The 27,915-nt window shown below is 33.0% G+C and overlaps 1 protein-coding gene across 1 annotated transcript; it reads right to left on the reverse strand.

The window, feature by feature from the left end:
• Window positions 1–6,217: 6,217 nt before the first annotated feature.
• On the reverse strand, window positions 6,218–23,038 carry LOC139511942 (dipeptidyl peptidase 2-like). Its single transcript, XM_071299140.1, has 12 exons — window positions 22,824–23,038; window positions 22,047–22,186; window positions 21,507–21,670; window positions 20,104–20,239; window positions 19,365–19,446; window positions 17,755–17,921; window positions 13,062–13,122; window positions 12,336–12,457; window positions 10,467–10,623; window positions 9,057–9,121; window positions 7,224–7,294; window positions 6,218–6,491 (listed from the first exon to the last, which is right to left on the reverse strand). Exons 1-12 carry the CDS (start codon window positions 23,005–23,007, stop codon window positions 6,383–6,385), a joined length of 1,458 nt encoding a protein of 485 aa, XP_071155241.1. The 5' UTR covers window positions 23,008–23,038; the 3' UTR covers window positions 6,218–6,382.
• Between the last annotated feature and the right edge of the window lie 4,877 nt (window positions 23,039–27,915).

Consider the following 27,915-nt stretch of genomic DNA (forward strand, 5'->3'; position numbering starts at 1 on the left):
GTATAATCTTGTCTTATATAGATATAGGAAGATGTGGTATGAGTGCCAATGAGACAACTCTTCATCCAAGTAAACTGAATTTTTAAAAGTAATCCATTATAGGTCAAGGTTCGGCCGTCAACATGGAGCCTTGGCTCAAACCAAGGCCAGGTCAGCTTTAACAAAGTTATCTACTAATATCCATTATCTCTCAAAAGACTATATTTAAAAAAAAAGGAAATGTGGGGTACATGCCAATGATCGTTAGGTTATTTAAAACAAATCAGGGTTACAAACTAAAACCGGTGGAAACCATGAACTATAAACAACAGAAAAACTAAAGTGCAACAAAAGCAATCGACAATGCAACACACAAAGAAAAAAACTTTAAGATAACAACTGCCATTTTCCTGACTTTGTACAGGACATTTTAAGAAAAAAAATTATAGGTTGTACCTGGGTTGGTGGTTAGCCAAACATCGCGCTTTTATGGCAATGTAATAATCTTCAAACACAGTCATGTTGTATTGAAGACCCATTGGTAGCCCTCGGCTCTATGGTCGAGTTATTGTCTCTTTGACACATTCCCCATTTCCATTCTCGATTTTATAAGTTCTTCTAAAAGAGGAACGAAAGATAGCAAAGGGACAGTCAAACTCATGAATCGAAAATAAACTGACAACGCAATGGCTAAAAATGATAAAAAAAACAAACAGACAAACAATAGTGCACATGACACAACATAGAAAACTAGAGAATGAACAACACGAACCCCAAAAAGTAGGGGTGATCTCAGGTGCTTCAGAAGGGTAAGCAGATCCTGCTTAACATGTGACACCCGTCGTGTTGCTTATGTGATAACAAATCCGGAAAATAGTCTAATTTGGTAGGTCACATTCATGAAAGGGAAGGGGATTGTAGTAACGACGTAAGGAACATATCCCATATCATTTGTGAAACGGTTATACTCGTGATGGTGTCCGTAAAATTTACGAAGGGATGATTTTATCTTCACCGTTTGGAACTCTTGGTTTAATAGCTTCCTTATGAGCAGCAACACCCTATCAAGAAAATCATGATAGGAAATGCAAGCACTTGAATATCGTATCAATTGAGAGATATATACCCCGTATGCAGGTGCTGCTGGAATGTTGCTACTTAGAAATGGAAAGTTCACTTTTGGAAAGCTGAAATCATCTCTTTTCTAAAAGACATTTTGGATTTTGATGACTCTGAACTGTCTCTTTTTGCAATGCAAAGCCAATGGATGCAATACCTGTAGAGTTTTGATAATGTATGCTCAATTCACTAGCAACTTCACTAAAACATGTAAAATGTCATATTTTAGGAGAAAGTACGATGTTCAGAATTGTAAATCTATAAATTTCGTCTATGGATTAGAGTGTAACCGTTGTAGATTGATATACTTCGGTGAAATTAAAGGTGCGGCCATAGATCAGAAATCAACCACAATGCAAGCGACTTTCTCTACCAACATTTTATCCAGCCGGATCATTCAATTCTTTCTATGCATGTTCTTATCTTCCAAAACATATACCACAAGACTAGAAATCCTCAACTTGCAACGCCTTACCGTAAACAAACAGAAGACTATATACTGGGTTCGACTATTTGGAACTGCGACACCATATGGTTGCAATGACAAAATTGATGGTATAGGTATATCTATCTTGTCCTTCCTGTAACCATGGTAACTAGGTGAATGTGATGGATATTTTCATCTCAACTCCTGGACATGGATATCTCTACCATAGATGTAATACCCAGTGTGGGTATTACATCTATGTCTCTACTATGACTTGCTTTCATTTATAATAAAGCCATTAGGTGTTCATCACATTCGCACGAATCTATTCATTACCACTGTCAAAACTTCATTCTTTGTTCAACAATGTTCAATTTATGTTTGGAAACCACTGTTACAATCCCTCATTCAAACCAATACAAACTTACAGCTATTATTTCGTATATTGCAAGTCACAGACTTTTCAAAACATTACTTCGCGTTGAAAAAGATGAAATAGAGAAAAGATCATTTCTTTAACTTCCCGCCAATTTATCAATAATTTCTTGTACCTTTAACAAACCAATTTCAACTAAAATTTTTAATTACAAACACGTGTTACAGAATGTCAATATTGACGACCTCAAGTCCAAACCTCCTGATTGCAACTGTGCTTGTTCCCCATTCATATATAATCCGGCTGACCACGATATAACCGATGATTTCAACATTGTCAATAACACTTCCCTGCGAAATGTGTTGTCAAAAATTCTGAAATATCTTGAGCCTAAATCCATCAATTGAAACACAACTTCAATATGCTGATAGATTCAGTGGAGGATTATGCAAGACAATACTAGTAGGTTAAATGCGAGAAAGAAGACGTAGATACTCTTTCTGAATGGATTAAGGCTGTGAGGTCGTTGATACAAATCAGAATTAAGAAACTGAATGGGTCTATAAAACCCATGCAAAGTCAATCTTTAAAGACTTAAATGTTGCGAAACATTCCTTCTTAAGAAAATGCCTGTATCAAATCAGGAATATGACAGTTGTTATCCATTAGTTTAATGTGTTTGGGGTTTTGATTTTGCGATTTGATAAGGTACTTTCCGTTTTAAATTTTCCTCAGAGTTCAGTATTTTTTGTGAATTAACTTTTTGTCCTTACTCCATGACAAATATGTTTTCCCAACAGATACATGAGATAAAGCCCCAACAAAAAAATTATGTGTGTGTGTGTGTGTGTGTGTGTGTGTGTGTAAATCACAATAAATTTTACAAAAATTGCTTGATAAATGAATTAGGTAATGACAATTCACTTGGGAACTCAAAATATATCCTCACGACACTTACTGAAGAGAATATCCTGGATAATAATTGGTCTGTTCTATGTTCCTTTGGAATGTCAACCAAAGATGAAGATCTAGATCTTCCATCACTGTATTCCAACTAAATAAGTGTGGGTACAAAGAACTGTATATTGCTGGGTCTTCCAAGTGCTAAACGAAACCTCTTTCGTAATTGGTATCATCAATTTTATCAGCAATCAAAGCCGAACTTCAAAGTTTTCGTGAAACTGCCCATTCTAGATGATGTGTCGTGAATCAAATGTGAATACTAAAATATTCAAAAGTAAAATCACAAAAAAACTGAACTCCGACAAAATTCATAACGAACAGTCAAAAAATCAAAAGGTAAAATACATTAAACGAATGGATAACAACTGTCATATTCTTATAGACTACATATATATATCTTGCAATGCTATTAAAACATTTGACTTTTCTACACTTTACACAACTCAACTATTCCCCATTCCAAACTAAAAAAAAAAATGGATAAAATGGTATTGCTTTATTTTTAAAGGGCCAACGTAGATACAAGTATCTGGTCTTAGGGAGGGATAAATCTTACTTTGTAAAAAATCACTGTGATTCAAACACACATAAACTGACATTGTCGAGATGCTTTATTTCTAGAGTGACAGCATATGTGTTGCGTTTAGGAGACGTGTTATTCAACAAACTCGGTATTCCTATGGGAACAAACTGTGCTCATCTTCTTGTCGACTTGTTTCTTTATTCTTATAATGTTGACTTCAGAAAGGAACTTCATAAGGAGGAAAAGAAGATAGCAGTTTCCTATAACTGTACTTTCTATTTTTTTTTTATATATATCTAGTGCCCATTTAGCGCAATATTCTCTTATTTTCTCGTGAAATACCCCTTTTCAGGACAGCTATTAATTTAATTTGACTACAAGACTAAAATCTTTTTAGAAAATCAAAAGAACTTTGAAAACACATGAATGTTTTTGAATATTAAAAATCAGGAAGCATTCATAGTTAAACTATAACGTTTAAGTTTCAATATGATAGACGATGTTGCACTAAACACTAAAAGTATACAGGCAGCCTCAAATCCGACTTATTCAATTGTAAATGTCTATAGTCGATTATTTTCATCTATGACCTTTAATATTTACAGGGAATATATAGTGTACATCGATTGATCATGAATAAGTTGTATTACTTTGTTACATTTATTATTAAAGGTTGCATGCAAAACTCAAATATATGCAAAATATTTCTTGTATATGTTATCTGTCACTAATTAACCTTCTTCTAGATAATTAAAATGGATAGTTTTTTATGCATATATCGCTGCATGTAGTTTGCTGGGACTTTGTGCGTTAAACTGGACAATTGTGTATAGAATCTTGCAAGTTTGAACATGTTGAAATCATGCATCGACGGCAATTAGAAATTCTACATTGTTTTTATTATGGCAATAAATGCACGCAGTGTGGCAAATTTTAAGTAAAGAAAACTTCCAAGTTTCTGTGTTGTTAGTTGTCATTGCGTCGGTTTTTTTTTTACCTTAGTATTATCTGTTTTTATTTGAATTAATTATGTTCCTCCAAAGTATTATTCCTCTTGATTTTAGATAAAACTCATGCTTTGATTGGAGCATTTATTTAAAGTCCGTTTAAAATCTAAAATTTCATGTGTTTGCTGAATTTGCCTCATATCTTTTACTATATTGTTATGCGAACTCGTCCCGAATTTTCGTCAATTATTTAAATATGTTAAAAAGATGACTATTCTGCTTTATTATAAATAAGTATTTTAACTTCCAACATAATTATTTATACAGGGTGGGGGCACATTTATTGTCACACAGCTATCATTCAAATGTAACTTACATTAATTTTGATATGAGCGTCACTGATGAGTCTTCTGTAGACGAAACGCCCGTCTGGCGTACTAAATTATAATCCTGGTACCTTTGATAACTATTTACAGTAAATCTTCAATGAAATACAACTGAAAATGCTAAACCAAAACGAATTTCTTACGACATTTAAATCATGTTTCTTCGTATATTTTTACGGACGCCATCACGAGTTGGTTAACCGTTATGGTATAACCGTTTCTTTTCACAGGTGATATCGGATATATTCCTTACGTCGTAACTACACTCCACTTCCCTTTTCATTAATGTGACCTACCGAATTAGACTATTGACTGGGTTTATAATAACATAAGCAACACGACGGGTGCCACATATGGATCACGATCTGCTTACTCTTCCAGAGCACATGAGATCACCCCAGTGTTTGATAGGGTTAGTGTTGCTTAGTCTTTAGTTTTTTTATGTTGTGTCATTGTACTATTATTTGTCTGTTTGTCTTTTTGATTTATAGCCATTGCGTTGTCAGCTTATTTTCGATCTATGAGTTTGACTGTCCCTCTAGTATCTTTCGCCCCCCTTTTGTATAAAATAAAAAAGAACAGAAAATCACCAGTTGTTGTCATGGTCAATAAATAATAAAAACACAAAAAAACTGAACTACGAGGAAAATTCAAAACGGAAAGTCCCTAATCAAATGGCAGAATCAAAAGCTCAAACACATCAAACGAATAGATAACCATAAATTCACCATATAAACCGTTTTGTTTTGTTGATTTTAGGGGAGAGTTGGGGCCTTCGAATATGTTATACTTTGCCAAAAAGTAAAAACACAAAAATACTGAACTCCGACGAAAATTTAAAAAGGAAAGTCCCAAAATCAAAAGTTCAAACACATCAAACGAATGGATAACAACTGCCATATTCCTGACTTGGTAAATGCATTTTATTATGTAGAAAATGGTGGATTGAACCTGGTTTTATAGCTAGCTAAACCTCTCACTTGTATGACAGTTGCATCAAATTCCATTATATTGTCAACGATGCGTGGATAAAACAAACAGACCCATTCTGTAGGTGCCTGTCACAAGTACTTCAGTGAATGTCATTTGTTGCTGTATATTCTATTTGTATTTTGTTTATTATTTTGTACATAAGTCAAGCCGTTCGTTTTCCCTTCTGAATTGTTCACATTTGTCGTTTTTGGACCTTATATCGTTGACTATGCGTTATGGATTTTGAAAGCCCGTACGGTGACCTATTATTGTTCATTTTTTTGTCGTTTTGTTTCTAGTCGAGAGTTACCTCAATGACAATCATACCTCATCTTTTTATTCTTTTAAATTTCCTCTAAAAAATCCTTTTTTTTATAAATTTATGTTTGAAGATTTATAGAAATATAACGGACTTTAGACTATCATCTAAGGATAAATCAAAGCACGCAATTTAGTATCAACTTCACAACTTGTTTCCTGAATAAATAAAAACTGAGATTTCAACTTTTACAGTAAAATGTCGGATTTTTAAGTTATAACTTTTATTTTTTAACAAAATGATAACATATTGAGATCAATGATAAATGCCAAATGAAAAAAAATATAACAGGTTAACTGTTCTATAATTGAGATATATCTTCGGAGGTTTTATTAGCACCATGTGTCATCATGACTCTCATGTTTGTTTACTTATATGCGGTAGACGTTCTGTCTCCACTGATTAATCCATTGTTGTATTTGTTGTTTTTGCACTACACGTGCTTGTTTAACACTTGCTGGGTCCATGGGATTGGCACTTCTGAGGTTATGAAAAATAAGTATACATAAGGATGGTTAAAATACTAAAAAAAACAATTTTCAAACATGCCTGAGTTTTGGTTCCCCGAGAGTATCACCAGCTCAGTAGTTAGCACTACTGCGCTAATACGAAATGGTTATATTTACGAATTAACTGTATATAATTTTAAAAAAAAATTCTAAGGCTTTTCTACATCATGAATAGATGAATTTGGTAAACACTTTTTGGAATTTTGGTCATCAATGCTCCTCAACTTCGTGCTTTGTTTGGCCTTTTTAACTTTTTTGGATTCGAGCGTCACTAATGAGTATTTTGTAGACAGTGCGTCTGGCGTGGATAAAAAATTAAATCCTGGTATCTATGATGAGTTTATTAGTCACTGATCAGACTTTTGTAGACAAAACGCGCGTTTGGCACAAAAATAAAATTTCAATCCTAGTATCTTTGCTGAGTTTAATTAGTACACAGAACTGTTAAAATAAACACGTCAAAGAATAATAATACTGCAAATAACAAATGAATTGATTTTACCATTTTGAAAGAATCTACTGAAATTTCAGATATATATAAAGCATTAGTCGAATGTTATAAAAGCTACGTTTTGTACACAATCATGTTATTCTTAATTCTAGGTGCTCTTAATTTGTATTTCTTTGCCTCACGATAAGAAGCCAATATTTCACGCTTTTGGAATAACAAGTTTTCAGGTCAAATATGATTAAAACAACGTACCTTAAATCTAAATGGTGAGCTCCACCTTCAATTAATATAACTTTTATTCCTGGGTTTGAGGTCGACAGCACCTGTCATGCAATAGTAAAAGATCATTTGTATACCTTTATTATTAAATTATTATTATTAGTATATACATTGTAGTAGTATTATTATCATCATTATTATATATAACAATGTCAGGAAGTCTATTGCGGTTTAAAACTTTATCTGAATGTTTTGAATCACATGGGCACACTATTAATGAATGACACAATGTTAACCATTACCATGTGATTGATTTCCTGTCACACAAGGCAATTGAAAACACTCGATAAGTGTTCCTATAAGTTGTCTATTCATGTGACATCAAATCCAGGTCCACTAACATGTCGACTGCACTTTGAGACACAAACAACTTGTAAAGGTCAATGAATTTGTGATGATGGCTGTACACATTTGTAGTGTGTATTTTCGACTTTCTTACTTATCAACTTGTTGAGAAGTGTTTGCGTTGGGAACACACCCATGCGTGCATAGGAACACATATACACATTGTGTTAGAGGGAAGATCTGTAAATCAATATGTGAAAGGACAGATTATACATATAACAAATCGCAAGCCGATAAAAGCTATAACATTATATAAAACGTATTGGAGCATTAAAAAAATAAAATAGAAGTAAGACCTGACGGCTTTTATGTTTAAAATCACCGTGTATCATCAGTACACCGGATATAGGTACAAACCAAGCGGGCGTGATCGATTTTGACCTCACACGGTAACGAAAATCCTTTTGTTTTGTTCACAAAAAATCAATGTGTACCTCAATCTAAACATGACTGTTGTTTAAAGAAATGATTTGGTCGTAGGTTGATGATAAGAGATGTCTCATTATTTTTCCGAAACAAGAACGATTACTAAAAACATGTGCAAATACTTGTCCAAAAAGTTGGTAACTATTACTTTTGCCCTGTATTAATTAGCTTTCTTTCAGGTAAAACGACGATTGTATCGAAATTGAAAGTTGGTGTTGACATTCACTACTATTTGCTCATTTAATAGTTAATTGTTCTTATTAGAATATAAAAATTGTCTTATAAATAGGAAAAAATCGATGCGAAATTTTTTTTAGCAGGATTTTCAGATGTTGAGAAATGTACACTAAATGTTGATAAAACAAAACAAAGATTTTCGTTACCGTATCAGTTCAAAATCGATCATGCAGGCTTGGTTAGTACCTATATCCGCTGTACGATGATACACGGTGAAAATGGTACACAGTATAATATTAATACCAATAATGATTTAAAATGGTATTTTCAATTATGAAGTATACTGTGTGTCCAATATGAAATAATCTGTCTCAAAACACTTACTAAATAAATTGAAGATCCAAACAATAACTGTTGTCTAATGTATCAGTCGGTTGAGTTTCACAAATTTACACTCAATATATGCATATGTTTTCCAAGTCTTAAAAACTACATATCCTATCTGAGTATAAGCCCTCATATGAAAGCTTACACTTTAGGATAGGTTACCGGTAAAGTGCTTCCCAATATTTTTTTTATCACTGCTCTTAATACACCTCCGAACTCGCCAGGGGCCTCGATGGCCAAATTGTCTAAGTAATCACTAGCCAGTCAGCACTGAGGTTGTGAGTTCTAACCCCGCACGTGCGGGTGCACTCAAATCTTTATTGACTAGGATTGTCTGTTTTCCTATCGAAAGTCGGTCATTTTCTCCGGGCACTCCGGCTTCCTCTACCAATAAAAACTGGCCAGCACAAAATAACCAAAACGCAGTGCTTAAAAGTGCCGTTAAAACACATAAATCAAATCCGAACTTACCCCTCCTCCCATCCATGGATCCAAGTTGCCATTAGCAAATACTATGTTACTAGCACCTTTCAGATCTATCAAAGGAAAAACGTGTCAGAATACTATAAATAAATACATGCAAATGCCTGGAGCATCATATTTGTTCATATTTGTTCATATTTTTTTCATTTTTTTCATTTTACGCATTTTTGTAATTCAATCATTCATTATGTAACCATATACTGTGGTACTATTGAGTTTGGGGGAAATGTTTGAACAGTTGATAGTCAAAACTAGACAAAACACCTTCATTTTAAAACAAATTCATATCAGTAAAATATGTTGACCAAACGCTGAAATCATGAGGGATATAATAAAAGAAAAGATGTACAAATAATTAATAACACTAAAGGTTGTATTCAAAGTTCTAAGAAAGTTTTTAATGTGGTCGTTTGTAATATGACATTTAAATCATTGTGCTATATCTAATTTTTTTCACAATGCTAAATATGTCTAACATGCCGTTTTATTGACATTAGCAACATTAGTCATCTTTAATATTGTTTGATACAGTTGCCATTTTTTACGACTGTGCGAAATCTATTGTTTCTTTAAGATGAAAAAAAAAACTTGAGATAACAAGACATTATGCCATTTTCTAGTATTCTTTTACTTAACTTTTAATACTCCATCAAGAAAAACTTCGCATGATATATTTTTACAGTTATTCCTGCATTTATACTGATTTTTATGATAGATACCAAGGAAATAAATTGTACTGAGATGATATTTGACACTAATGTTATGGGGTCATGTTTTTTTTAAATTTTACTTCAGGTTGCAGTCTTGTAATTGACTGCTCCATATGCTTACATGCAAAACAGCTGATCTTTGAAAATAAAAAAATAAAAAATGCTACATAGAAAAAAAATCATGTTTATATCATGTATGTACTAATGTAAAATTGTGATTTCATCCAAAAAAAGTGGGTCATGCCACGAAGAATAAAAAGTTACTTAATCCTGAAGTCAAAACATTTTTTCTACTTTCTGTTTGCTGTTTTTACTAGGCCGCACCACTTCCAGTAAATATGATATCCTTCCACTTTCCTGGATTGATATCCCCCAAAAGATGAAAGAATTTTTAAAGTCTGGAGTTGTAATACAAGATTGGTACCTTCAGATTTAAAATACCTTGAGTTCACAATTGTATTTGTAATATCCTATTTATTACATAATCTAAGAGAAAATAATTAATTATAATTCCTAACAGGGGAAGTCAATAATCCTATATGTCATGTAGCTTTTGATAAAAAAATGTAATCTCATAGGCAAAATTAATCCTACTTGCAAGGTATGACCAAGTTTAAAATTTGACACAACTTATGACATCATGTCATGTCAGTTTGTCACAGTGGCACAACTACCTATCTATAGCTACCTAAATTTATCAGCTGTACTTTTCCCCAGGAATCTCTAGGTACCACTCCCCAACGTTTAAAACAATATTTTTGTCTTATTTCGTCTGTGAACGGAAGAACTGGAAACATATCTGTTGTACCATCTGTTCCTTGTGGAAGTCTAACCTCGGTACAAGCCTTTTAAAAAATACACATGTAGTGTAAATATAAAAAAGAATATGTGGTATGATTGCCAATGAGACACTCTCCACAAGAGACCAAAATGACACAGAAATTAACAACTATATGTCACCGTACGGCCTTCAACAATGAACAAAACCCATCTAAGCATATATAGTATATCGTTGTATGTAAAAATCTGTTCTTTGTGGAAGTCATCCAGGATGAGACCTCCCTAGGTAAGGAATACAACGTTTTATCCTGTTAAACTGTGAAATAGATTTCTATGTCTTGTGTTATTGCAGTGGATTAATTCCTACCATACCTTTTACCATCAAATGGAGTAAAAAATTTATAAGTAAAGCTTTATAGTCCATGTATCTATTTTCTTGGTCTTCATCTCAACCTCATTTTATTGTGCCAGATCACATTGTGTGTATTGCATAACTATTATTCTTCAGATATATTTAATAATAACTGTATTTTGCAGACGCAAATTAAGATCTAAGGGAACCTTAGCATTTTCCCAAAGGAGGACAATACAAACAATTCTGACATGTGTTTTGCAAAACCTAACTGTACAAATTATTATAATCAATTTAGTTTTAACTTTATGGCATCGTGTATTTTGTAAAGGAAGCAGGATGTTATGTATAATATTTGTTACACTGATTGTGTTATTTCTAGGGATTAGATTTTAGGATTGTATGTTCATATGATTGTCATTTAAAAAGATATCAAAAGTACCAGGATTATAATTTAGTACGCCAGACGCGCGTTTCGTCTACATAAGACTCATCAGTGCCGCTCATATCAAAATATTTATAAAGCCAAACAAGTACAAAGTTGAAGAGCATCAATCCAAAATTCCAAAACATTAAAGTCACTTCCAAGCCACACATTTGAAGATGTAACTATTTTTGTTGTTTTAGCAATTAGTTACGATTTTCATGGGATAAATCATCAAATATAACAATATACAATTACCTATGTGACCAGTCCTATTTTGAAACGTCGTTTGTGGTTGTTTTAATCTTTTGTGTCAATAAGGGAATTTCGAATTGATAGCGATCTCTGATAAATTGTTTGCAAACCATTCTTTGAGAATTTGACTGACATAGAACTTGTTCCATTAACAGGATACGCCACACAAACTCTTAATTTTGTCCACTTCACAATATCATTTACACACACAATATACACAACTCGTTTATGTTTATCGCATAATAGAGCAGAATCATATTGCAAAGGTAACTTTAAAAATAACACTTGATGAATAACATACTTTTGACAATTTGACGTCATGGCTTTGTTGTGTTTTTATGTGGTTGATGTTTAGCTCAATACCCACTTTGTACACATGAATGAATCATAAGTTTTGTTTTAAGATCGAAAGTGGAAAGAAGTTGTTGGCTTTCTTCAACTTTCTACTGTGATAATGAGTTTTTTTTAAAGCTACTTTTAGAAACAAAAATATTTCAAAAACAATTTCATTTCTCAATAATGTTCGTTTTGACTTACATGACAGGTAAACTATATATTATATGAAAATAAACTCAGCATAGATACCATGCATGATTGAAATTTTGTATTTGCGCCAGACGCGTGTTTCGTCTACAAAAGACTCATCAGTGACGCTCGTATCAAAAGTTTAAACGGCCAAATTAAGTACGAAATTGAAGAACATTAAGGACTATGCGTAAGAAAAACGTAACATGTTATACACATACTTGATAATCCCACGCCGCCCCAGCATCTCCAGTGCCGCACCCGGTCGGATCAGCACATTCTATATACTCCGAAAATATATCGAAACATTTCAGAGACCCGTTTGTACCATTGTAAAACAAACCTGTAATACATTGAGATTCAATAAGTAGTAACAATTTATAACCCGTTTTACTAATTCCCCCAAATTCACTAAGTTGATCTGGACAAAAACTTATTTATTATTTCAGTGATTTTGTAAAACTGCTAGTCAAATTTTTTTTTTTATTAAGTCGCTAATAAACTCCTGAAATTTCAATTATTTTATAAATCCTTAATTTTACAAATACACTGTGATAAAACATCTGTAATCAACATGAGAAATGCAATATATATTTTTGGTCGTTTTGGGTTAAATGGTAATGTTCTTTATGTCAATATAAACATATTATAAAAAAAAACCTTTTAGAATTTCTTGAGGTTCCTTAATAACCGATTTGCTATATTCATGCCACATAAAAGACTCAGTGTTCTAGCTTTTATATTGGAATATGTTTCATATTGTAGTTTAATATAATGTCAATTTGTATTGTTGTATTTTTGTAGTGAAGTGTTTCTGTTGTTCCGTAGTTTTCCCTGATCGTTGATGTGTTTTCTCCGGTTTCATTTGTTATACGGATTTGTTTTTGCTTAATATAGTAATGACTATTGAACACCAGTATACTACTGTTGCCTTTATGTCTTCATACCTGCCGCCTTGGAAAGTCCTACAACAGAATCCTCTTCTTCCATCAAATAACTACATGCCTCCTACAAAATGAGAAAAGTTATTATCACAAGTCATCAATATTTCAAAATTACCAGCATTGATTAAAAAAGAAAATATAGAATATTGCCCTTCAAGCCAGTTTACCTGTTTGCAAGTAAATCTTTTTATATAACCGAACATACAAATTGAGATTAAAACTATTAAAGATGAAAACTTAAATTTGGATGATTATGGCTATTCTATTTACACCCAAATAGTTTGTGTATTTAACAGCGAGATCTTTTAATCCACCATTTTCTACTTAAGAAAACGCATGTTCCAAGTAAGGAATATGACAATTCTTGTTCATACGTTTGAGCTATTGATTTTGTCATTTGATTAGGAACTATCCGTTTTGAATTTTCTTAGAGTTCTGTATGTTTGTGATATTACTTTTAAACCTCTGGCAGTATTTCAGAATATTTTTTTTATAGAATTTAAAGTTTCTTTAAACATTTATATGTATAACAAGTAAATTATCCAGTAGATGTAGATGATATCATTCAAGTGGATCCATCTCACCGCCTTCTGTCTTATTGTCCATTTTGAACCACAGCCAGTATATAGGTTGTGTCACGATTACATTTATCATATCAAAAAATAGCACAGGATGCTCACACATGTTTAAGACAGTATCAACTATTTGTTACATATTTGATTTATTTCCTCAAGGACACTCATTTTTGGAACTCTGTTACTTTTGTCATTCAATGATAGAAGATACAGTAATTGCATAACCTGTTACTCTATCTCTTAGTCTAGAAAACATTCTACTTTAGTTGTTCGAACCTATGACAATTGACGAAAGTCTTACAGTTTTAGACATTTCAAATATTGACACTTAAGGCATTTAATCAGGCCATGGATTCGTAGGAGGTCGTAGCATATCATACTATTTAAAAGAAATATATAAAGAGGTAGCTATACAACAATATTTTCAACTTTAAATATATATCAACAAAAGATTGGATGTTTTTTTTTAAACTACCACGATTAATGAGACGACATAAATCCAGTGAAAATGTGTAAATTGTTTAAATATCAAAACTTCTTATCACTATTAATTGGTTATTTTTCAATTGTTAGACAATCTAACTTTAAGTGGCATTATTTGCAGTAATAAAATTAACGGTACATATTTTCTTGCACTAGATGCGCATTTCGACAATACATGTCTCTTCAGTGATGCTCGTGGCCAAAATATTTGAAATCCAAAGCTTATATATAAGATGAAGAGCTATAATCCAAAAGGTCCAAAAAGTATAGCCAAATCCGTGAAAGGAATCAGAGCTTTGCATGAGGGAGATACATTCCTTAATTTATAATAATTTCTATCATTTTGTAACAGTAAGTCATCATCTGACTAAAATCTACCAGCATAACTGAATTGGTAATATATTACCTCAGAAAGTTTCTCTAAACTTATCAAAAATTCTTATTAGGACAGGGTTATCTATACTGACCACTGCTATTGTAACCACCGAATTCATAGATATAATCATGTTTTCGTGTTTATCACCAAAAATAGTTGCATTCCAGTTGTACATGTATTATTATTCAATATAATGTGCTTTGACAAATTAAATGTAACAACTTAACAAACTTAAAGCTCTGATAAGTTTAATATTTTCAATGCATCACATCAGATACTTGAAATCACGACTAAGAAATATCTAGAGTAGTTCTACTTGTGATTGATGTACAATAGTCATTCATATCTCTTTATAGAATAGTGATTTTAAAAACACCAAGTATACCACGCTTATATAAATTATGTATGTCAGATGCGCGTTCAGTCTATTACAAGCAAATATAGTAGGTGACACTGACTTTGTCGACGCACCCTGTCTCACTTCTTATGGAGTTCATGTGATTCCCTTATTTTTTATATTTTTAACCCGATTAGTACCTTCTTTGAAATTTGAAATGTTTGGCTTTAAGCGTTCCTGGTGAAGGTAAAAAAAAAAAAAAGCGCTTCGGACACATGGAATTATTATACGTGTTGTTTTCAATTTTTGAACACCAGAAAAACTACTGCTTTCATTAGTTTAGTGCCACTAAATTCAAAACAGTTAGAAACAAAACCAAGTACGTAGTCAAAAAGCTTTTAAAACCAAAAATTATAAAACAAAGTTGTGACAAACCGTGACAACGGTCATCTGTACCTACTGGTAGAAAATTGTGGTGTAAATAATTTTATAAACAGTTAATCTACAGGAATGTCTTTTAAACCAAGATTATATGATTTATTTCATATTGTCTGCTGTACTAGACCATTGATGAAATTATTTGGAAATAGAATGCTTCGCTGAGCGCAGCCTGATACGACCACAGAGGTTGAATCCTGAACAGTATAGGTTTCTGACACAACACAAATTACAGGATCTGACAAATCTATTGCGCAATACGGTGCAAATAAAGATTTCTTCTTGAAACTTTTCAAACATTTTGAAAAAAAATGAACCCCTTTAAATATGGGATCCCCCCTCCCAAGACTTTTTGAATCCATCCTTGGACCAATTATCCCAACACTCAATCCCAGCCTTTCCTTTGTAGTTTGAAGCTTTGCAGTACAAATCAGAGTGATCCACACACTTAAGGTAGATCACAAGTATATATTTTTTGAGACAGAATTTTTTTATAATTTGCCAAAATGAAGATTTTACTATGCTCTTTTCAAAAATTTAATAAAAATTATGGGTCACCGTGCTATTTTTCAAGCTATGAGTCGTTGAAAATTGCCAAAAATTGGTTAGCTTGTTCATGAAAAAACACATTAGTGTGCATAAAAAAAATTCTATGAGATAGAATTTTGAAATAAATTGTGAGAAGAAAGGCTTCATAATATGTTTTAAGAAAATAAAAAGAAAACATGGTGTCACCGAACTTGTTTTCTTGATACAAGTAAAAATTAAAAAAATCCCTATTAGCCCAGTATAAAATTTGTACTAAAAGAGTTATCTCCCCTTAAATGGCTCATTTGAAAAAAATAATTTTGAAACAAAAAAAAATGATATTTGTTAAAATATTTTGAATAATACGATTTATTAACAAGTTTTCTTGAAATAGAAAAAAACAGTCTAACCATTGAATTGCAAATCTGTTTCCAAATTTGCAGATTTAGGCAAATAACTAGACCGATTTTGTACTGTGATTGTACAATCCAAGATGGCGGTATACCATGAATCTACCTTAAACACAAGTTATTGTCTTGAAACTAAAATAATGCTTGTTTTTGGCCCTTGTTTTGCCCCTGATTCCTGCATGTAAGGGGCAATAACCCCCAAACTTAATCCTAGCCTTCCTTTTGTGGTATAGAACTTTATGGTACAATGTCAGAGAGATCCATACACTTACACACAAATTATTGTCCAGAAAAATGCTTGTTTTTAGCCCCGTGTTGGCTCTTAATTAATAAACTGTTGGAACCATAAACCCAAAATATATCCAAACCTTCTACTTGAAGTATTAAACATTGTGGTACAATTTAAGAGCAATTGAAATACTTATACACAAATTATCATCCTGAAGGTAGAAAAATGCTTGTTTTGGACCCCTTTTGGGCACCTTTCCCCTAAACTGTTGGAATCAGCATCCCCAAAATCAATTCTAACCTTCCTTTTGTGGTATTAAACCTTCTTAACAAATTTTGAAGAGATCCATTGACGTAAACTAAAGTTATTGTCTTGAAACCAAATGTGTTTTCGGACGACGACAACGACGACATCATATCATTATATGATCCCCAATTTTTTTTTTTGCAGTCGTACAAAAATAGCCCAACAGAGAGGGACTTCCTGTATGTCATTACATTCATTTTCGCAATGCTCTTTATTTTCAAAACATTAATCAATTACAATAATAGTAGTATACCCGTGTTTAAGAGTCATAAATCGATTGAGAGATAACAAATCCAGGTTACAAACTAAAATCGAGGGAAACACATCAACTATAAGAGGAAAGCAAAGGAACAACACGAACACTGAAGTGCAACAAAAACAAACGCCAACATACATGGGAACAAGGTATGTGTATAACTTCCATGTTTCTGACTTAGTACAGGACATTTTTAGAAAACATGATGGGTTGCACCTAGTTATGGCTTGCCACACCTCTCGCTTTATAACAATGTTACAAAAATATCACTAAAAATACAACACTATGTGACAGAAATACAGTACAAACACACTCAAGAACTTTCATCACAGAGAAACGCAAAAACAAATGATATATTAGTCGACACAACATGCAAATGTGCATCTTTTCTAAAATAAAATAAGATACATGAGGTAATCTATTAAGTAATTTTCTTGATCTAATAACACCAAATGCATGTGAATCAAATAATGCCGTTTCGTACTTTAAATTCTGTCAATGGCGGACCTACTTTAAAACTTGTTAACATTTGCTGTCTGATTTTGTTTTTAAATGTCCCCTAAACTCTACTAATATAGCTTTGTTAATATAATCCGAAATATTGATTCAGCGAAATATTTTGAAATGAACTAACAATTTTGAACAAACAAAACTCTTTACAAAAAAAAATCAATTCTAGCAGTTTCAAATTTTCATGCCATCAGAAATTCAACTTTATTCTAAAGATCCGATTTAGGCTTATATAATGGAATCATTACCTTAACTGGATATGCCGGTAGATTTGCTAAGAAGTCTGTTGGATAAGGATAGTCCATCATTGACAATGACCCAAAAGCATTACGTATCCATAGTAACAAATGGCGATATTGCACTAGATCAGTCAGTTTATTACACAGATGGAACTTGGAAGATATTGTACTAAAATCTACAAAAAAAACCCAACATTAAAATGTATGGTATATACTGTATCTGATCAATTATTTTGTGTCAAAAAATATGACTGCTGAAATAAAAATGCATAATACTATCATTAGACAGCCATGTTACATAAAAAACAAAAAACTCATAGAACACATATTTGTATTTGCGCCTTTACACTTACTTAGAAGATCGATGTTCTATATAAAATCTGTTTACTAAATGCTATAGAAAAGGACTTATAATGTAATCAAACACTTTCCAGTAATTAAACTAACAATCCGAAAGCGAACTCACAAAGCCATGACAATAAAACTTGACCAAGAGACAAAAACAGCATACAACAATGGCATAAAACAATGACGACTGCTGGTGGACGTTTCGTCCCCGAGGGTATCACCAGCCCAGTAGTCAACGCTTCGGTGTTGACATGAATATCAATAATATGGTCATTTTATAAATTTCCTGTTTACAAAACTTCGAATTTTTCAAAAAACTAAGGATTTTTTTTTATCCCAGGCATAGATTACCTTAGCCGTATTTGGCACAACTTTATGGAATTTTGGATCCTCAATGTTCTTCAACTTTGTACTTATTTGGCTTTATAAATATTTTGATATGAGCGTCACTGATGATTCTTATGTAGACGAAACGCCCGTCTGGCGTACTAAAGTATAATCCTGGTAGACCTTTGATAACTATTATAATAGATATAGATTACACGTTTTATCGATATCAAAATTGACCTTCTATGCATGTTTTCTAACTAAGTAATTAACTAGATCTTTTAGAAATTCAATATTGTTCTACCATGCATATTCCCTAAACATAAGTATTGGTTATATCTGCCATGTGTTGTGAGTTTGTCTTAGATGAGATGAATTTCCTATCTTTCGCCTTTCTTTTTTTTTATCTCAATCTGATAAATACAAGAACGACCTACACTATATGTTCCCTAATAAAATGATTGAATCTGAATCTTATACATTCAACTTATGGACTAGAAACCTTATGTCAGGGAAACTTTGATGACAAGTATGAGATTGGATATCCTTGTGATATATTTCACCTTTGTTTTGACAAAAAACGACCTACACTTTATGTTTTCTAACAAATTATTGAATCTGAATCTTATCCATTTCATTTTTGGAGTAGAAACCTAATGTCAGGGAAAACTTTGATGACAAGCATCGACATCTCATGCAATCAGTTTTGTAAATACAAAATGTAAAGCAACAATAGTATACCGCTGTTCAAGTCATAAAAGAGTTTTCATGGAGCAGTTGTCAGAGTATTTTGAAGGAAACAAACTCTTCAACTTTGTATTGTTTGGCTTTATAACTATTTTGATACAAGCGTCACTGATGAGTCTAATGTAGACGAAACGCGCGTCTGGCGTACTAAATAATAATCCCGGTATTTTTGATAACTATTAGTTGTGCAGACGTACCTCCTTTGGCAGCTGTTGTATTCATTATACTAAATGCATCTCTTACTCTTGCTACACATTTCGAAGATGCATCGTTGAAGTCCTAAAATATGGATCAATGTATTATGATGATTTAGGTGTTATTTCAAGATTTAAACTACATCAAAAACACTCAATCCATATATTTGAAAGCAAAAGATGTATAATGTGTTTATCTGAGATAACGTTTACCTGGATCCATGCCCTTTATAATCAGGTAAAATTAGACTTTTTAGATAAAGGGAAGTGAGGAATAGGGGTGAGCATTACGGCCTTACCTAATGATAATCAGCAATATATATAAATAAATATACATATACAGTTTACCAAATAGCTTTCGGTTGAAGACAGCACACAATAGCCGTTTTATGGTAGTATTTGTGGTTCGCGTACAATTTGAGAAGAGACTGAATGATGTTCAGAACCATTCATAAATCTTATGGATAGCTAGGATCATGCTGTTATGTAAAAAAAAAATATTGATTCGCTGCGACAATAAATGTGAAGGAAAGTATTTAACAGTTAATCATCAATAAAAACAACATGTCGCACGTGTGTGTTCATAAGTGTGGCAGATATGTTGAAACCGTTTCTTCCGTTGGAATGTCCCATTGAAAAAAGTAGGGTTTGGCGATTTTGAATATGAAGATGTGAACTCTAAGGATATGTTTAATGTTGACTAATCTAAAAAGACAGGTTATTAGAAAAATAAAATACACACCTTTGTGACAGTTTTCCAAAAGAATGTCTTTGGAAAATTTGGATCTAGAAGATAAATAGGAGCACTCGAAGCTATACTGCCTGCAATGATACCAGGATATTTATACCTCATATATGCACTCAGCATCCCTCCATAACTGTTATAAGAGAAAGAAAAAAATCGATATCAAGAAAGCATTGCATACGACAATTTTATAACTCGTTATAAATTTAACAGTAACTATATAAAAGTCACCAAACGTATATGCGTAATATTATAAAAAGCTATTAGCTGTCCGAACTAAAACACCTGCTAACAGCAACTGAGATAGGTCATTTCGTGATACTTTTAAATGTACTTGTAACTTCCATCTAATGGAATCGGATAGTCTAAGGAACTTGTAGGACAAAGTACTATTAGTCTGAAATAACCCTTTCTTGGCATTAATTTATAACCCATTAAGCACATTTAATTCACAATGTAACCACCACAGTCTGTAACCAACAACTCGTGGATAAAACCATTGCTTTAAACATTTAAATATATAGAAATATAAAAATTAAAAAGGAACGAGAAATCGTTAAACAGTTCCATAATGATGGAATATGGACAACCTAAATAAGACTAAGGTTTTAAAACTTTTTATGAAGTTGCAAGGGTAAAGGTCTTAACAAAAAGGGAAACTATTGACACAGGTAGATGGAGCCTCAATATACCGGTGCCAATATCGGGTTTCAAAACAAAAATTGGTTCAAGACTTTGCAAACTTTGATGGGAAAAACAAAGTTCCAAATTCTTGAAAAATTAGGAAAAAAATGTGCACAATTTAAATATATCTGCAGTCTTTCATAAAGAAAGTTCTGGGTAAAAAATATATACCCAACTTTCCTTGCTCGACATTAATATAAATAAGCCGTGTTTTGAAAATTCATGCAAGCCAGGCAAAACCTCCGTCACTATCATTTGATTCACACAGAATACGAATCACTGGCACCAGGACGAATTAATCACTTTTACACTGTAAGTCAGTGCAACAGCAGAAATACTTTACTTGCCTCAATCTATTAGCAATATACAAACTAATAACCTGCAAATACCTATACAAGTCAAAGTGTTTGTCACTTTGAAGTTATTTTGGTTGTTTCAGTTATGTCGTTTCCAGTTTTTTTGTGATTTAATTTTCTTCGTAATTGAACGTTTGGCATTCATATATGAGCCTTAACAAATAGGGAACATCTTGATACAGGTAGATAGGGCCTCAATATACCAGTATTTTCCCATTGATGGTGCCAATATCGGGTTTCCAAACAAAAATTGATACCAGACTATGCAAACTTTGATGGATAATGACAAAGTTCCAAAGTCTTGAAAAATTAGGGAAAGTCTGGCGTAGTGGTTTGCATCAGAATTATGAAATGGCTTACCTGCCACCAAAAGCTATAACCGGACATCCTGTGGCATTCAATGATTTCTTCAATGATGTTAACAATACAGCATAGTCAGCTAAAGCTTGTTCTATAGTTAATAAGCCTACGTTTTTGGAATTAAAATTGTCACTCGGAAATGGCATGGACTTCCCATAAAATCTCTGTAAATAAAGATACGGATAAAGATTAAAAAGAGGTGCATGTTATACGGAAGTAAGACAGCAACACAAAGATACAAATAACGTACTATTACCTGGTAAAGACAAGTTATTCAAAATTGACAAATGTCTCTATCATGGTTAGAGCAATAAACTGTCACATGACCTAGAGGTACATGTGAAAATAAATACACAACCGCTATTTCCTACAAAAGTGTGACCCAATAAAAACCAAATGATTTTAATAGTAATAAGGGAATGCTCTGGGGTATAATTTACAATGTTACAAAATAAGTTTATACATCATGTACATATTTGTCCTCCCTCCTTTACATCTATAATATGTGTAATATTAGCTAAACTATAAACCGGAACTTACATGTTCTGCAAATACAACAAGTGCACCAAATTCTGGTGCTATATCAAATACAAATCCAGTATTCTCCCAGAATTCATCAATTGGTCCTTCATTTCCTGTATAAAAAAATATTGGACCAGAGCCTCTCTTCCACCATTTATCTACGAAAGCAAAGAAATGGTTCATCAAAAGGAATTGATAAATATTACCATGTTTTAATAACAGTTTTTACCACAAAACCGTATCTGACTACAGACGAACCTGTGTATCTAACAGAATTTTAAGACATGGCTTGACCTAGATATATATGACTCATATATTATGTTATTTCAAAAATTTAAATTTTCCGGGGTTTTGATGTGCATCGCCTTTTACACGTCTGCAGGGATGACACAATAAACAAACAAGTCCGAGTGTCACTTGATAGACTCTTGATGCGGAAATAAATAAAATAACCTGAGAGGAGCTTCTCAGACGTCTTTCTCATTATCCTTTTGAAGGATAACAAGGAATAGCAAAATCCAGTTATTTATTGTTCTAATACTTTGAAACTTAGTTGGGTTCAAACGTTATTTCTTGAGGTCAAGGCATGCATGCCCTTTTTATTTTCCCAGTGCACAGCGTTTCCTGTTCTCAAACGTAGAATTTGTGGTGAAAATACGAACATGCCGAAAGCTACGAAACGTAAAAATACAACACTGTAATCTATATTATTTTAATCAGTACCATGAAATAAATAAATAAACTATGAAGACTGTCAAACTGAAAGCGAAAGTAGGATAACTTCAATGTACATACCTTGAGTAAGAACCCTCTGTTTAAATGTTTGTTGACCAAATGAAAGGAAATTAAAATGATCTACAAATTGATCAAAGTATGACTCCTTGTATGGTTGTACATTATAACCATGTCCTTGAACAATGGTTTGCACTGATGAAAAAACTATAGCTAAAGCGACAACAAGCTGTATGGGCGCTGCCATTTTCTCTTATTGATGTCATGTGATATTTCATCACATGGCTAGTAACATGAGCGTCATCACGATGATCACATGGGATTTACCACGGGGTTTCACTTGTACCAAAAAATAACCTTTATTAAAACCATATCGCGACTAAAAATTTAAGAAAAAAAAAGATTTTTTTTAACAAGAACACTTTTGTATAGGTAAATTAATCATTAAAAAAATGTGAATGTGTCGGGGTATTTTGTATTTATAAGACTAAACAATATAAATATAACAACCGAAGACAGGCACTACAGAATATATATAAATATGATCAAATTGAATATGTTCATATCTTTTTTTTATCATGCCCTTAAACCCATTCTGTTATATAATTCAGAGGTGCGGGAAGGTTATACTGTTTCTTGTAATAAACAGTTCTTTTCATTTGATCTTGAAAATAGTTATAAACGATACTTTTTTTATATCATATATTTACCTAATTCAAGTTCAAGATTTTGATCATATATCTTAAATTCAATATTAAGTTTACGAAATTCAAAGTTTGAATGTGATTAATAAAATTCTGTCTCAGTATCTGTTTTGAGATCTTTGTAGAGAAAAAGTTTATAAAAAGTTCACATAAGTGTTCATTATTAGTTTTATAGAGGTTTTTATATCATTAATACACATCTTGATAATTTTTTTAAAGTTATGACTTCCTTTTTATATTTTAAGTTTTCGATTGGTAACCGGCTTCTAACTTCAAAACGAGTTGCCAAATTTGAACCTTTTTAAAAGGTGATCCGCTATCTATATTAAAAACAAAACGTATCAACAATGGTGTTACTATAGTTTGCACGAACTTTTGCTCTAATGGATGGTAGGTATGAGTCCATCATACATACTTCAATGTTATAAGTTATTGCATGTTTGGCTAATGAGTAAAACACTGTATTATTTATATATAGATAAATCTGATGTACAGTAGTTGTCGTTTGTTTATGTAATTTATACGTGTTTCTCGTTTCTCGTTTTTTATATAGATTAGACCGTTCAGTTGTTTTCCCGTTTGAATAGGTTTACACTAGTAACTTTTGAGCTCTTTATAGCTTTTTGTTCGGTATGAGCCAAGGCTCCGTGTTGAAGGCCGTGCATTGACCTATAATGGTTTAATTTTATAAATTGTTATTTGGATGGAGAGTTGTCTCATTGGCACTCACACCACATCTTCCTATATCTAAGACCTTTACTTCAACAGAATCAGATTTGTCAATCCAGTCAATTCTCAGTCATTTCAGCTGAACGGACGTGCTGGACCAGCTCTCCTTTACCCGCTATCCTCAATGAGGGTTTACCTTTCAAGTTTGGATGGATCAACGACGTACTACTTTAGATGACAGAAGCCAATCCAACGCTGTACAGTAAACGTTTAAGGTTGTGCGTTTAATCCCGCGTCAACATGCACTCCAAAACCCATTGTAGATGGGGGAGTGTTATGCCGATTGACGTCCGAGGGCTGTATCATAGGTGTTAGATGATGGACCTTCATTTCACTGCCTCACGGCTTTGGTCCTGATAATGCTTCCTGTCATCTTTAATACTACGTCCATGACTCATCTACCAGTATTACATCATCGAGGTTAGAGGGTTGCCAAGCTGACTAAACTGGCCCTGAAAGCAGCCGTTGTGAAGAATATAGCATCAAAATAGTCAACATACCAAACCAAAACAACTCACAAAATCAAGATGGTGTCCTCAAAAATGGCGTCCACCACCTGGTCCTAACCGATGGCACAATATTATTCAAACGCTCACCAAACGCCTTCGGGCACCTAGTCGACCGTACGAGGGCTGTATAGCCAGTCAAGGTCGTTAAAAACTTCCATTTGTATCAGATTTGTGCTTATCGTTCTCTCTCTCTCTCTCTCTCTCGACAATTTACCCCTGTAATCTAGGGACATTGGACATAACAGCGTTATAATGAGGACAACTATTTCCGGGCTCGCCTGAACAGACTCTCATGGGTTATTTGTTTTGATTAACAAACCATATCATTCTTGTGACCATTAGTTGACCATTCAAAGGAAAAAATGTTTTTGAACGTCCTCACTAAGAAGAGATGAAGTCTTTCCGAATAACAGGGACTTGTGCTCACAACAAAGATATATCGTGCTAGACAATGTTTACTATTACAAACTGTACTGACACACGGAGCCCCTTAAGTGCCAAAGATGAAATTTAGAATATTTATGCGCACAACTTTTAATCTTGTGTGCACAACTTTGTTTATGAGTACAAGGCTTAGTATATTCACCAATGTACAAAAGCTTTAAACACATTCTTTAGAACCAACAATGTCATTGCAGATGTATCTTCAATGAAGCACAAGTAGGATATGAAGGTCTTAGATCCAAGCACTGGAAGTCCGAATATTAAAATAAGTTGTAATTGGAAAACGTTATTAAAATCTTCTCCAGAACCAACAATGACAAGGCAGTTCAGTATATTTTGCATTTAGCATCACAGTCAGTGCCATTTCTTTTACTTTTTTCTTTTAATGTTGTAAAATGTTAATTTATTGAAACTGATTTAATCCAAATAATTTATAATGAACAAAAGCCTACCTTCGACCTCAACCTGATAATAATGGACTTTTGACGGAGTAAATTCGTTGTTATATGGACCTGTTGAAGCTATAGCGACAAAGAACATAGTCTGAGGTTGTTATTTTGGTTTAGAAGGTCCATATCACACCGTTCAATCTTACCAAGGTGCTCGAGATATATTGACAGGGCTTACTAGTATACATCAATTTTCATGAAATTGACATGTTGTTGTAGATGTCTCGAAGAATCACGACTACAGCTTAACATTTAAATGGAGGAATCAGATTAAAAGTCAATTTTTGCCTGCTTTTACTTCATTGTTTGGCATATTTTGATCCAGTAAAGATCGGGCGCACAACAAATACATGTTTATATCTAAAAGAAATGTTTATTGGGGAATTATAACTAACATGTTAAAATATTTAGTTGTTGTGTGTTTGTGCTTTATACCTTGATGGTATGTTTAAATGTTTGGACAACAATTAATCCTGATCGCTCCTACAACTTTACAAAGATGTAGATTTATCGAGTCTGTTACAGCTTTTCTATAAAAACATTCAAAGCAAACCTTTGATCAACTTGCTTGCTATGTTTGTTTGGATGTTTGTAAACAAAATGTAGGTATTCTATTTCAGTCTGTTTACTATATAATGGAATTTGATTGGACAATAGACATAACTCCATTGCATGTCAATTTTTATTGTCCAAGCAAATTCCAGTATATATAAAACAAACTGAAACTCTGCCTACCTATTGTTTGCAAACATCCAAGCAAATTGATCATTGCATGCTTTTATAGAAGAGCTGTAAGGGGGGTGTCAGTAATCACTCATTGTTGAGCATTGCAAATACCATAAAAATGAAATGGAATCTTCGGTAGTCATTAAACAATTTCCTTTAGTAATAAAATGATCACACCAAATAAATAACACAACCAATTAATCATGAAAAATAACCCCTTGTGATCAAATATTCAGCCTCAAAATGTCTTGGTAATCCTGCAATTAAAAACCAAAACATAATCCGGAATCTTTATATACATACAGCAAAGAATTCCGACTTGAACTTACATTGAAGTGATATCGTTAAAAGCATCACTGTGACTTTCATATGAAGAACAGCAATTTTACAGCAATAAAATTGCTGTCCCGTTGCTTTGGGTTTTGTCAAGTGTATGTAGTCATGAATTTATACACCATATTCATTGTTTCTTATTACTCGAACAGTTACTGTTAACCGACGATGACAGACCTACACATTATAAAAAATCAAATATTTGAACCAGTATAGACATTTGGGTAATTGGTGTGCAAGTAATTAAAAGTTGAGGGTAGTTTTTTTCATGATGCTCTACACATTACATAATTTAATGGATATGCAGACAAACATGCATCTATCAAAACTTCAATTTGGTAATTACATTAGTGTAAACATTGGGAAACAAGTTAGTACAACTAATATATTAATGATGTCCATTTTCCTAAATTATCGATAAGAAACTGTTAAATTATGTTCTAAATGAAGGATAATTTTCGTAAAACGAACTGAATTAAAATATCTGCCAGGGTTGCGTTCAATATCGTAGCAGCTACATAGTCAGATCTCAATAGGGCTACGCAGATTTTTGACTACTTAACGTGTAGCTAGCCTATCTGCCAAATAGATCCAGGTAGCAGCTGGGCTGCGTTCAATATCGTAGCGGCTACGTCGTGCTACGTAGATTTTCACTATGAACGTGTAGCTATATACTAGTTGTTACATAGATATTGATAGCAGCAACGTAGCGGCTACGTAGCTGCTACGATATTAAACTCAATCCAGCTAGGCTAGCTACACGTTCGGTAGTCAAAAATCTACGTAGCCCTGTGAAGCCGCTACGATATTGAACGTAACCCTGGTCTTTCAACATTAAGTCAGACGCTGAACAAAAGCATAAAAACTTCATCCTTAAACTTGTCAAAAATAAAGCTATGAAAAATCAAGAGAGAACATTTTCCCGCCAAAATTTCAATGGCTAATATCTCAGAAACAAGCACACGGACTTATATTTTGTTTTCGCCCTTTTTGGTTCCTTTATTAATCCCCTATGAAAATGTACTAATGTAATAAAAAGCTTGTTATTTTAAAACACGACAGAAGTTTTATGGAGTCATCTCGAATTTGAAGATTCATACAAAGGTTGCACCTATATATTAAGCAAAGACATATTTTTCCAGATAGTTCCAATTCTTATATTGGAATTTAATTCTACTTACTTTGACAACAGAACAATACGACGGGCGCCCATAACGGACCAGGAGTCGGTTACACAAAACAACTTACGACTAAGGCTTAT

The sequence above is a fragment of the Mytilus edulis genome, chromosome 2, assembly GCF_963676685.1.
Source record: "Mytilus edulis chromosome 2, xbMytEdul2.2, whole genome shotgun sequence".
NCBI classification, from domain to species: domain Eukaryota; kingdom Metazoa; phylum Mollusca; class Bivalvia; order Mytilida; family Mytilidae; genus Mytilus; species Mytilus edulis.